This window comes from Artibeus jamaicensis, unplaced genomic scaffold (assembly GCF_021234435.1).
Source record: "Artibeus jamaicensis isolate MK-2021 breed Jamaican fruit bat unplaced genomic scaffold, CSHL_Jam_final contig_327, whole genome shotgun sequence".
In the NCBI taxonomy this organism is placed as follows: Eukaryota; Metazoa; Chordata; class Mammalia; order Chiroptera; family Phyllostomidae; genus Artibeus; species Artibeus jamaicensis.
Window position 1 is genome coordinate 939,623 of NW_026521772.1, and position 12,860 is coordinate 952,482.

General features: G+C 58.3%; 1 protein-coding gene across 2 annotated transcripts in view; it reads right to left on the reverse strand.

The window, feature by feature from the left end:
- Nucleotides 1-4,673: 4,673 nt before the first annotated feature.
- The window catches only part of KIAA0040 (KIAA0040 ortholog), a 29,750-nt gene continuing 21,563 nt past the window's right edge, over nt 4,674-12,860 (reverse strand). For both annotated transcript variants that reach the window (XM_037145573.2, XM_053663718.1), the window contains exon 2: nt 4,674-7,822. In XM_037145573.2, coding sequence (XP_037001468.1) covers nt 7,428-7,730 — 303 coding nt within the window. In that variant the 5' untranslated portion in view covers nt 7,731-7,822 and the 3' untranslated portion in view covers nt 4,674-7,427. The remainder of the gene's footprint in view (nt 7,823-12,860) is intronic.

A 12,860-nucleotide genomic window follows, 5' to 3' on the forward strand; every position in this document is an offset into this window, starting at 1 on the left:
GCAGAGGGCAGAGGCCTGCAGACAGGGCGAGGGCCGTGCAATAGGCCTCGTGTACGGCTGCCTTGGTCTGAGCCAGAAACAGTGCGGAAGGGGAAGAAGCTCAGATTAAAGAAGGATTTAGGAGGAAGACTCAGCAGGGTTGGAGGGGCCCTCCTATGACAGGTGAGAGCCAGCTCTCTGCAGGTGCTTCTGCTTGTCGACCGCGACAAGAGCTCTGCTTGTGAACTGAGGATTCTCGGGGACTCCGGGATCGTTGAAGCCAGAAGATGCTGAAGGGGCCAGGGAGCACGAACAAGGGGCTGCCGGCGTGAGGAGGGACCAGGTGCTGTGCTGGAAGGGACAGATGCAAATGGCCGTGCAGCGCGCGGCTGAGGAAAATCAAATAAAAGTGGTGAAAATCTCTGGGTGAAACTCAATCATCTGCTGGACGAAGTCCTGTGGGAAAATAACTCCCAGGTCATTCCTTTAAGCCGCTGGCCAGGAGTCAGGAAGGAGTTTCTGTGGATGAAGAGCGAGGATGGACAGGGTCGTGCCCCGGCCCTGGCAGGAGGCACGCTGTACCCAGCCAGGCCAGGAGATGGCAGCATCGCCCCGCTCTACCGCCACTTCCTCTCCCCCCATAAAGGTGAGTCCTGGGAGTTCCCACTCTTCTTCCTTCCTGGATAATATGGCTTTGAGAGTCAGTCAGCCTGTGGGGCAGCCAGCCTGTGCTTGGTCAATGCCCAAAACAGATCACTGGGAAGTACCTCTAAGTGACGGCCTCGTGAGCCTGGACTCAGTCCCCGACCCGAGTTCACCTGGGTGGTGAGTCAGGTGGGATGGGGGCCCTTGGCTTGATGGGAGGAAAGGGGGCACCTCCGGCAGGGAATCTGGGCAGTTCATGACATGCAAAGAAATCCACGCCCCGGGTCCTCCCGGTAGCCGGGCTCCCCAACGGGGGAAAGAGGAGAAAGAGGTGGTTTTGATTCCGATGTTAAATGAAGCAGTTAGGCGCCCAGGTTCGCCCACAGAAGCCCGTTCATCCTATAACACAGCCGAATTGCGGTGCACTAGCAGCTGAGGGAGGAACTAGGAAAGGGTGGTTTTGCAGTGTTGTGAGTTAAAAGGAAACAAAACGGAATTAAAATAGTTCTTCGTTTTGGTAAGTGAAGGCAATGAGCTTTGATGGGAGGAGGCAGAGGAGGCCACGGGACACCTGAAGGAGCCACCTGGGCAGAGCCCTCTGCTGTCTCCCACGTGATCTGACTCGGGAGGAGCCCGTGCAGGCACGTGGTCCGGATGGCGATGCCTCGTGCCCCGCGGGGTTGCTGGGAGAGGCGTCTCGGGCTGTGTTCCGTGCCGCGCCCGGGGAGCTGCTTCTCCTCTGGGCCTGGTTTTCTTCACTGATAAACGGGAGTGGCACCCACCCGCTCCGTGGGTCGCTGCAGGAGTCCGACGAGGACCCTGACAGCGCTCTTGCGGCACCGACAGCTGTCAGGAACCGGGAGGCGGAGTGCCTGGATCTCCGGTCTCCAGAACTTCATTGAACACTTTCAGATTTTCTTCCGCCGGACAGAGGGGTGCTGCTAGCCAGCTCTAAGGTCTGTGCGCCCTGAATACCCACGAGTGGAATTATTAGGGGTTGCTAGTGGAAGGAAGAGAAAGGGCGGAGTGAGAAACAGAGCTAATCACAGTACGGGAGGTCGGAACCAGTTTCCCTGGCGGGGGGGTGGGGTGGGAACTGGGCTGTCAGCAGAGGTGACACATGGGGGAATACTGGAACCCTCCTGGGCGGCAGTTCCCAAACGGTGTTCCCCGGAGCCCGTGCTCCTCCAGGTGTGCTAAGAAAAGAGGTTTGATGGTCCAAGAAGCTTGGGAAATCTGAGTTCAGCAGCGTCGCACCTGTTTGTAATAGTACCTGTTAGAAGTGAAGGTGATCCGTGTGCATTGCGGATCTCAGGAAGGAGAGGGCCATGAAGTGTATTGCCAATGTATCTGACCTCAGAATTTGTTTTCTGAGAATCTAGTGACATTGTTTTCTGAGAATCTAGTGACAGTTTCTCCCAAGTGTGATTCAGAGCCCACCGCCATTTACCTAGAGCACCTGTCCCAACAGCAGACAGACGTCCAGCCATGCCTGACGTCTGGCAGGAGGGTGAGCGGGTCTGGGGCCTGTGCCTGGGAGGAACAGCTAGGACTCTTCCCCCAGTTTGTTTAGTGTGTAATGCGCATGCGCCGGGCCAGGGGCCAGAGGTGCACCGGTGACTAAGTCAGTTCCACCGGGCTGCAGAAAGGCCGGTCCTGATGCGTGCGGGGATGGGGGTGGCACGCTGGGAGCAGAGACACACTCAGCTGCTGCACCGTCTGACCTCCGGGAGGGGCGTGTCCTGTGTGGTTCAGGCAGCTTCCCTGTGCCAATGGCACACCTCGTGGACATGTATTTCAACAGCAGCCCAGACTCGGAATGATAGAAACCCTCCTCCGTCCAGTCTCTGTGCAGACCGGTGTGCGAGCACCACGTGAGATCCAGGCAGACTTCTGCACATTCGGTCTGAGGCCCCGGGACTTCAGAAAAGATGCTGACGCCGACGCTCGCCTGACCTGGCCACCGGGGGGCACTGTCGCCACAGGACAGTGGTGGTGGTGGGCCCGGGGCTGGGGCGAGGCCGGTAGTTACGAGGCACTGCAAGTTGGCAGTCCTTATTCACGAGCTATTCCCCTTGCTGCAGGCAGGGGTGTCTGATTTTTTGGCGTCTCTGCACCACACTGGAAGAAGAAGAGCTGTCTTGGGTCACAAATTAAATACATCGTGATTAAATACGTAATCACCAAAAAATCTCATCCTGGTTTAAGAAAATGTACAGTTTTGTGTTGGGCCGCATTCACAGCCACCTGGGCTGTGTGTGGCCGGACTGTGGGCTGGACCCCCCCCCCCCCCCCCCACTGTACAGCGCAGTGTGCGGTGAACTTAGCGGAGGTGTGGCTCCCCGGGAAATAGGAAGTGTGCGTATTTCCAATCCCTGTCTTTGGTCTGCACTGCATGACTCTGGCCTCTTGTTTTCCTCTGGAAAGTTTCTTCTCCTCTGACTTGCAGAGCGCAGCCCTCTCGGGGTCTCCTGCCCCCCGTGTACCAACCCCCACACGCCCATGAGCACTCAGGACAAGCCAGGCCCTGTGTTAGACGCTCTGCCTGCATCACCCCACTTACAGACTTCAGCTGCAGGCCTCACTGCCCGGTCCAGAGTCCTAGTCCCTGCATGGATGGTGGTCCTCGCCCGGCTGTCCCTGCGTCACAACTGCAGGTGGCACGCCAGGTGGCAGGCTCAGCAAATGGTGCCCCTGCCAGGTTCCTCTTCTAGACTCTCCGGACAGCTCGGGGGTGATGTCCCCAGCCTGCTCAGAGACAGCCACACACTGTGCTGCTCCAGCGCTGGACTGTCCCCTGATGTCAGGCTGTGGGCCCCCCTAGACAACTTTGTTTTGAGGGCACCGGGTGTGCCCAGTGCCCAGGAAAGGGTCAGAAATGCTCTAGAATAAAACAACCCTAGAGGGAGTTTGGTACGGGCATGTACCCTGTCCGTGACATGTCCTAGATCCTCGAAAGCTGCGTCGAAGGAACTTTGTATTTCAGTCTTGTAATCCTGTGACTTTGAATTTGATAATGATACTCAGGTCGAAGGTCAAGGAACCTGTGCAGTGTTCTGGCGAGCTGAGAGTGCTCTTGCATTGTCCAAATCCCATATGCATACCCCAAGGTCAGGGCCAAGCCTGGGCAGGGGAGCTCATGGCATTCAGCTGCGGCCTCCCCTCAGGTGTCTGCAGTGGCAGCTCCCCGACCTGGCTTCTGGGGAGCCCTCCCTCCTCTGCTCTGGGAAGGTGTGTGAGTCCTGGGGATGGGGGGGGCGCGGAGAGCTACCTGAAGGTCTCTGTCCTCGGCTCTTAGCTGTCAGGGAGTGTCGGGTGCTGGGGAAGGGGGCCCAGGAATCCTCCAGAACTAGAGACACCCCTGCCTGGGGGGGAGGAGACTTGGGCCTTGGTAGCCGGTGGCCAGTGTGTCTGACCCGGCCCCTCCCTCTATGAGCTTCTAGACAGACCCCTGGTCTCTAGAATGGTGGCCACAAATGCGTGTGGCTCTCCAGTGGCTGAAATGTAGCTGATGTGACTCAGCTCCTGGGCCTTTAATCTCATTAAATTTTAATTTCCCCTGACGCACGTGGCCCCCAGCCCCGCGGCGGATGGTGCGGATGTGGACCAACGCCATCATTCCTGCTTCTGTCGGCGGGTGCGTCCAAGACAGTCTCTGCCGAGGACCAGCCGGGGGCCCTCCAGGGAGGCCAGGGGCCTGTAAACCAGGACATTTCATAGCTGACGCAAAGCTATGGCCGACTGGGCAGATGAATGTTTACACACACCTACACGTGTCTCCACCCCCTCCCCGCCCCCCAGCAGCCGCTGTAGAGGATCTCAATCTCTTCCCTCCCTGGGCCGGAACTAACTCACAGGTCTTTCTTTTCCTGAGTTTCTGCCATTCCCCGCTTTGCCTTTAAGACGACGTTGGCTGGCTGACCGCAGTGAAGGGAGAAGGGCGCATCTCTGGGTGCGGCCAGGACCGCGTGGGAGGGGTGCCTGGGCCTGTGCAGCCCTCGTGGTGTCTGGGAGAAGGTCACACCGGTCGCCAAGTAAGGAGGCCAGGCGTGGCTTTTATTTTCAGTGTTTTACTTAAATAAGGTTTCTGTTGATGTGTTTGAATTTTCCAGAAAACAAATACAAATACTGTACAATGTGGGTCATTTACATTCTTCTTGGAAAGGCCACGACCTTTCCCTTGGTCCCCCTCCCCCGTGAGAAACACAGAAGCGAATCCACCGAGCAGCCGGGGAGACCGCCGCTGGCTGTGGGCCCAGCCCAGTGGATGCTGTGTGGCCCCCCGGGGGCTGTGCCCCAAGCCTGTGCCGGGCTGGGGAGCCTCTCCTTCACTGTCCTCATTGTCCTTCATTAGCTGAGCCCCCCACGATGGGCCAAGCTGGCTCCCACCGAGGCCCCCCCGTTCCCGGCAGCAGACCTGGGACAGAGGCTGGGAAGGAAAGGGGTGAAAGTGGAGATGGGGGGAGGGGGGCGGAGGGGGAAGGGACGGGTGGCTGCCCCGGGATCCTGTCACGCACCAGTGTCTTTACTCAGCAGGACCGTGAGGCCCCTCCTGCCCTGGGTGCTGTTCTAGGGGCTCCAGGGAGGGGTGCGGGGGAGGCCACTCGGGGTTGGGGTGCCGGGTCCTGGGCTGTGGAAGTGGCCAAGACGTGTCTCGGGTTTCACGGCCAGAGCTGAGGTGGGTCCATTTGGGACCGTGGGTGCCGCCCCTGCAGGCGGAGGCCTTGTCACTGCAGTGACAGTGACCGCTCTTAATTCAGATGAGCAGCCCGTTGCCATGGCAACCTGTTCCTGGTGCTCTGCTCCCCTGGGTCACATCTGACACCAGTCTCAGCCTCCAGTCCCCACATCTCCCCAAGTCGCTCATCTTGGGGGGCCTGAGAGGCAGAGATAGGAAAGGCACCCTGTCTGTGGTCAGCGGCAGGTGTGGGGAGACTCCTGGTCGTCTTGTGCTGTTGAGGGGATGGTCAGATGCTCCGGGACAAGCTTTCCATGTGACCATGGGGCAGAGCTTTCTCTGGTCAGACAGGTTTAGGAGCGAGGGGTCCGGTGCCCAGGACACTTGGAGCCACTTAGGGTGACAGGGTGAGCTCCGCTGGTCCCACAGTGTACACAGGCCTGACTCTGCCCCCCGGGGTCCCTCAGCCATCCCCACCCGGGGCCCAGCCCACACAGCCCAGGCGAGTGAACAGGGTGCCTTCCCCTCTGCACTGCCTTCTAGGGTTGGATTTTGCTCCTGTAAGTACCATAGTTAAGCTGCATCTTTGATTCAGTTCCCTCACCATTAGTGCAGCTTCCATGGGGAAGCTTTTTGGGAGAGCCACCCAGCTGGTCTGCCCGTGAACTTGGACAGCACAGCCCGCTCCGGAGTTGGGAACTGCCCATCCCTGGGATGACCAGCTCGCCCTCCGAGTGGATTGACTTGGCCCTTGGCCTTCTGCCCACAGGGAGACACTCCCCCACCCCACTGAGGACCTGGTTTGCACATCCTCACGGGTTTCAGGGCGCACGTGTCCCCCACCCCTCGGCTCTACCCACGCTCCCTGCAGAGTTCAGCACCCAGCCTCCACCCGATGCAGCCACGCGTGGGCTCACTCAGGAGGTCGCTTGGGGGCACAGGCAAGGCATCGCACGCTTACCCTTCACATCGTCACATAACCCGCAGCATCGCAGGCAGTGAGGAGTCCCCGCTGTGTGCCAGGTGTTTGCCCGGATAAATATTGTTAAGCCTCTGTATAGCTTCAACCTGCTGTCACATAAACTGCGTCCTCTGCGTCTGCCTGCAATGCACAGCACCCCAGGGACAGCCCTAGGAAGTCGTTTCCACTGAGGCTGCACCAGCAATCGTCTGAACCCCTGCTCGCCACACATCCGGGGTTCCGTGGGAGCCACCAGGTGTAGGGTTCCAGGTGTAGGACTGGCTTCCCGGCCCAGGTACCCCAGGCAGCCCAGCGAAGGGAACGGAGTAGCTTGGCTTCAAGTTCCCCTGGCTTTCTGGGAGTCCCCACCCAGAGACTGTGTGTTTTTGCGTGGAGGACGGCACCCTACCCAGCGGTTCTGGGGGCAGCGTCTCAAAGAGAAGAGGGGGCTTGGGCTGCTGGGACACCTACCAGTGGCAGCGTGGACCCTGTTGGGGTTGAGACAACAGCTTTCCATGAATTCTGAGCTCTCCCACCTTAACCTTTCCTCCCAGGGACGGGCAGGAGCAGGGGGCCTTGGTGGGCGGGTCTGTCTCAATACACCGGGAAGGGGGACTGCACCGGGCTGCCGAAATGTCCAAAGAGGAGGATTTCCAGCCAGAGGTGTTGCAGGGATAGCAGGAGGGAAGCACACATCTCTACCCTGAGTGGAATGTGGAACGGACAGGGGCGGGCAGCCTCGCCTGGTTCTGGGACCGAGCACGCGTGTCCGAATCTGGCCAGGCCCTCCTCCCACGAGCTGTTTCTGTGAGAGCAGACAGCACACGGTGAGTGTGGTGTGCACGGTGTGTGTGTGTGCGTGCATCAGGAGACGTGTCAACAGGCACGGGTGCATGTTCATTGTGCTTTTGCACAGGGACGGTGCCGGAAGTCGGCGGGAGGCACAGGGGGGTCTGCAGCCATGAGCATTGCTATGGGGCACAGCGCTGCCAAGACAGCGCCCCAGAACTGTCTGTGTGCCCCCCCCCCCGGGGTCCCCTTCCCGGAGCGCACCCTCCATTCGAGGTTTGTTCCTTGTTCAAGCAGTTCCTCTGTGAATGTGTGGCCCATCAGGGGTCGCTGCTCCCCGCCTGAGCCCCCACCCGCGGACACACCTCTGCTTCCCTAGACGGGTAGCGACAGCCTCTTGTCCATCTGCAGGAGCTTGGGCTGTGCGGAGATCCAGAGGTCTTCTTCCCCCTTCTTCTTCTTCCTCTTCTTCCTCCCCGCCTTGTTTTCCTCCGGCTGCTGGCCCCGCTTGCCCACCCGGTTCCAGCAGCAGTGGCAGCAGACAAACAGCAGGGTGAGGGCCACCAGCAGCGGTAGCGCCAGGATGACGCTCAGGCAGACGGTGTTGAAGACGCCCTCCTGGTGTTTGCTCATGAGCAGGTCCCAGATGTCACTGAAGAAGTTCTTCACTTTCTCCATGGCGCTCAGCCCACTGCCAAGTCCTGGGCTTGGGGACACGGCCTCGCTGGCTTGGAGCTCACACCTCCTCCGGCCGTGGGCGCGGGCAGCACCTGGGGGGAGCAAAATACATGGTTCACTGAAGCGCAGTGGGACGTGCTACCGTTTTCAGTAGCACCGAGGGTTTTAGGCTCAGGAAAGAGGAGGGAGTCGAGGCTTCCCCGGAGGTCACTGAGGTCATGCTGAGACCCAGTGAACAAGATAGACGCGTGCATTCAGTCAACACACATTCCACTTGGCGATTCTTGCTCTGTAGACACACAGTCTGGGGCTCAGGATGTGGAAATTAAGAGGCTACTAGAGCTGGCCCGTAGAAGGGGCTCAGCAGTTGGATAAATGAATCAACGCATACAGCCAGTGTTGGGGGGGGGCAGGGGCTGGCTCCCCGGGCCCTCTGTAAGAGCAACCCTCCGCTGCAGCCCACCGGGTGGGTGTGGGACACCCCCCGCCCAAGGACAGCTTCATAGCTCACCTTCTACGGACACGCCTTGCCATTTCAGCACCTGCGGAAGCTTAGGTGCCAGAAGGAGGGTTGATGTCTGGTATCTGTTGGGGGAGGGGGGGCTTGGACTTCTCCAGGGTGTGAGGTCCTCGGTCCTCATCCAGCCTCGCTCCAGCCTTCCTCCCTGTCCCTCCACGTCCCTTCCCTGCTCCGTGCCCCCCACCCCTGTCCTGACAGGACTCACTGTGCTCGGCTGGGGGACCATCTGCTGTCTCTGTCTGTTTCTGTCTCGTCACCTATGTCTGCTTGCTGCCCCTCAGCCAAGCATTCCCAACTCTCCTCCCGGCCTTTTCAACGGAAAAGGCTCCATCATGGTGCTTGGAAACGGGGCTGGGCCCCAGGACCCCCCACTCCTGCCCTGAGCCCAGCTTACAGCTGCCTCAGCTCTGGTTGCCGGTCCAGAGCCGCTGGTCCACAGCAGCCCGTCTGCCTTTGGCATTTCCTCCAGCTCTCCACGCGCACCTTTGTTCTTGGTGCTCAAGTGTAAGCAGTTAGAGGCTCCTTCAGGTCTGCAGTCCGCAGGTTCTTGTGTCCAAACAAGACTCGGAGGCCAGGCATGATTCCAGAAAATTTCAGAGACCCGTTGGGGTAAGACATTGCTCAGGACCCAAAGGTTGAAAACCCTTGGTTTTCAGGCTGCAGATGAGAGCTCATCCTGACCGACTCTCACTGAAAGATAGAGACTCTGAGGCCCTGGGGGAGGGTGACATGTCTGGGGACACACAGCGGTGACAAACACCCCAAACCCTGGACAGGGCGTCCAGCACCCTGCCAAGGCTGCTGGCCAGTGGAGGAAGGGAGGATGCTAACGTTACTTCATAGCTGTATCTATTCCACTTGACGGTTTTCTAATGTCCATCTTGTGAATTACATCCTTTAAGTGAGCAGCACACAGTCAATGGAGGGAAGTACCAGGGGGGCTGGGTCCAGAATCATCGTGGGGTCCTGTTTCCCGCCCTGGAGCACGCACCTGTGGCCGCCCTGGGCTTGTCCTCGAGCCTCTTTCCTTAGACAGCAGGCCGGGGTGTAGGCGTCCCCGCACCCAGGGGTCGTGCGTCCTTCAGAGCCCACAGGACCTCAGTCCTGGGCTGCCGGCCGGTGGCCCTGCACCCTCACGGCACCATTTGTGCCGCTGCCTAAACTGCCTCCCGCTGCCGGCCATTTGGCCCACGGGAGGCAGTGAGACTCTAAGTTGGCACTTGTTGCTTTACAATTCCTGGTCATTTGGTCTTCGTGACAGCCTCACCGGGTGGCTATGGCTACTCCTCAGTCCTGCAGCCGAGGGGACAGAGGCACAGGCCCCTCAGCGAGTGGGTGGCAGGGCTGGTTGTGCCGGGAAGTTGGCTCCTGATGCCCCAGGGGTGGGCCATTCACAGCCGTGGCTCCGAGCGGCCTCTGGCTCTGTGCGGGTTAACATCTTCTGGGCAAGCAGCCCGGGGCGTAGAGAAGCTTTGGACAATTGGTTAACTTGGTGACTCCCAGGACTGACCTACATGTCCTCCCCGTCTGCTGTAGACAAAGATGGCAGAGAGATCGATTTCCCACTGTCTGGTACTTCACAAAGGCAGGGCCAAGAGCAAGAATCCAGCCTTGCCCAAGTGGAGGTTCCCGGGAAGCCTGTGGCTGCCCAAACTTAACGCAACAAGCAACAAAGAAAACCACTCTGAGCGCGCACAGCCCCCCGGGGGCCCGGCAACGGCTTGCGGTGGGGCTGCCCACACTCACCCTGCCCAGAACTCTGGAACCCACCGCGACCACTCACTGCCTCGTATGCCACACCGCTGGTCTCCACCTTGCACCACGACCTTTGCTTTGGCCTCAGCCCATGGCCCATCAGTATCCGGCCCATCCAGAGGGATTTTGCTGTTCTGTGGTGGGAGGACTCGGGTGCTTTTCTCTACTTCCATCCTACACGGAAGCTCTCCTGGGGCCGGAGGCTCTTCGCCCTGCATTGCCGCCATTCCCATTAGACAGTTGGACAGTGACAGCAAACTGGCTGACTCTTTCCAGGAAGGTGGCGCCCCTTGAGGAGGACCTTGAAAAGCAAGGAGCATCTTGACAGAGAAGCATGGGTCAAGAACTCCCCAAGGTTGCAGGCGGAGGAAGGTTCAGAGGCTGGGCGGAAGTGCAGGGGCCGCCCAGGGCCAGAGGGTGAGCTCATCTTGGGGCTTTGTCACCAGGGGATGAGAGAGGACGTGGTGACCACAGCTGCCCTCCGGGGAAAGAGAGCGGGAGCTGAAAAGTTCTAGAAAATTCTTTTAGGGAGTTGTGTACAAACAGACATGTGCTGAGCACCTAAGATACACTGCACTTTGTGTTAGGTGTTGAGGATTTGGAAACGAAGGAAAAAGGTATGGTCTCTGCTATCTCAGAACCTCGCACGTATGTCCCAGGGGAGTTAGTGGTGTGGAGGGATCATGATATAAAAGCCAAACGTCAGCAAATTCCAACCGAGGTCGCTTAGTGGCTGAAACAGAAGCATGGCCTTGAACTGTGTGTTTATCCCAATGTCCCAGGCTTTGTTTCAAACTCGTCCATCCCATGGCACTGGAAACAGCCTTTGAATAAATAGATTTCTCTTTAAGCTAAAGTGAAATCAATAATCCACTTCTGGAGCCCTAAAGGCACTTATTGGAGTCTGCTCTCTGTATGGGCAACGAGAGGATTCATTAACATTTGGGAATCCAGTCCGGGGTAAATTCGATGGAAAGGTATTCTTTATGTTTTTTAATCTAAAAACTCTCTTCTAGGCTCCCCGCAACCCAGGTTACTGCTGAGCTCTGCTGATCTATAGTGTTTCATGAGTATTTATGAGCCTTGCATTATTAGTATTTCCAGGAAACAATCAGGTATCTCCTTGGTGGTTTGAATGAAAGGTTAGAACTTCCAGGGACCGTCTGGCACGAGGAACCACACTCCGGCCTTAGAGGTGCATTCTGGGAAAGCCAGCTTTTGTCGGCTCCTAGTTGTCACACTGAAAGATAACTCACCAATTTTTTTAAAACCCATGCAGGTGCCAACCGACCCTGACTGTTTGATGGTGGTTGTGGGGCAAGAGAAGAGGGAGGAGTTACTTTCAGTTTACTTGAAACCAGAATTGTTCACCTCCGTATTCTCCACAGTGTCTAGGTGGGGAGAGAGTCATTCATTCACTCCTCTTCCAACAAACCTCGACCTGCCTGCGTGCGAAGCATTGTAGGAGCGTGAAGGTCATGGGCCACGAGACCTGGATTTGAGCCTGGGCCCAATCTCTGTGGCCTTGATGAGTGAGGGAACCTCAGTGACAAGAGGAAGCTAATGAGCTTCCCTTGTAATGCTGTAGAGGATTAAAAGAGCTCAGTGTACTCAGTGCACTTTGTAGACTGCAAAGGCAATGAGACACCCTCTGTAAAATTGTCATTTATCTCTTGGGAACAGCAGATTCACAGCCTCGGGCTTTTCTTCTCTATCCCTCACCCGCAAGCCTCGCTGCCAGAGAACCATGGGCCCCACCCCATTCTAGCAGAAAGGGGTTCACAGGGAAGTGAACCCCTTTGTCCTCTGTCCCGAGCGTCGGGAGCCCTGGCTGTGTCCAGGGAGGGCTGGATCCATCCTGGGGAACCAGGAGCTGCCCCAGAGCTGTGTCCAGGGCTGGACCTCAGACTGGTGGTCCTTCTGGGCCCTCCCCCCCAGCAGGGATAAGGCGCTGTAGTCTGTACCAGCCTCTCATTTCTGTGTGTCAGATGCGAGCTGTAGAGTAGTATCTGTTGGCCAGTAAACACTTTTTAGAAACATTCTGTTCACGATGGCACCTAGTGAAGATCCCTGAGGCCAGCTCCGCAGTGGCCAGTGTTCCAAATCTTTAGCCCTCTTGTGAGGGGTGGGGTGAGGTGGGGGGTTCACTTCGCTTCCCGAACCTTCAGAGATCCCTGTGCCACAGCTGCAGACTCCTGGGTGTGCGTGGCCAGCTCGGGCTGTGGTCACAGCTGTGCTTGCTGACCTCCTTCCCGAGCACCTTGGGGACAGCATGGTGGGTGCCTGGCCACTCTGGGAACCAAAGATGCAGATGGCTGGCTGCTCTCCTGGAGACCCTGATTCAGTGGACAAACATCCAGGAGCATCGTCAGGCTCCATCCTGCTGTATCAGCAGGCTGGCCGCCGGTCCTTTCCCATGAGCACGGGGGCCTTGCGGTCAGTGGAGGAAGGATCTTGGGGGAGGGCAGAGTCCAGAGTGGTGGGTCCTGGGGTCAAGCTCTGTGTCAGGGACACGGAGCAGCCTAGTGGGAGGGGCGAGCCCTGGGACCTGGAGCGGGTTTCGGGGGAAAGTGGTTCGAAGCGAACGACAATCAGGACAGGTGTCCGCCCCGCCATTCGGTCAGGGCCTACTTACAGGGCGCATGTCCCGTGCTGGGAGCTGGGTTGGGTGCTGGGTGTCTGAGGACTTGTGGCCTGATTTCTGCCTCCTCCTGCTCGTCAAAGAACTCAGCGCACCGTGTGAAAGTGTAGGCAGGGGAGGTGCCGGGAGAGGCCTGGGGGGAGTTGGGGAAGACTCCCGTGGGTGACTTTGCCAAGATCCGAACTACATAAGCGGTAGACACCGGTCGGGGTGT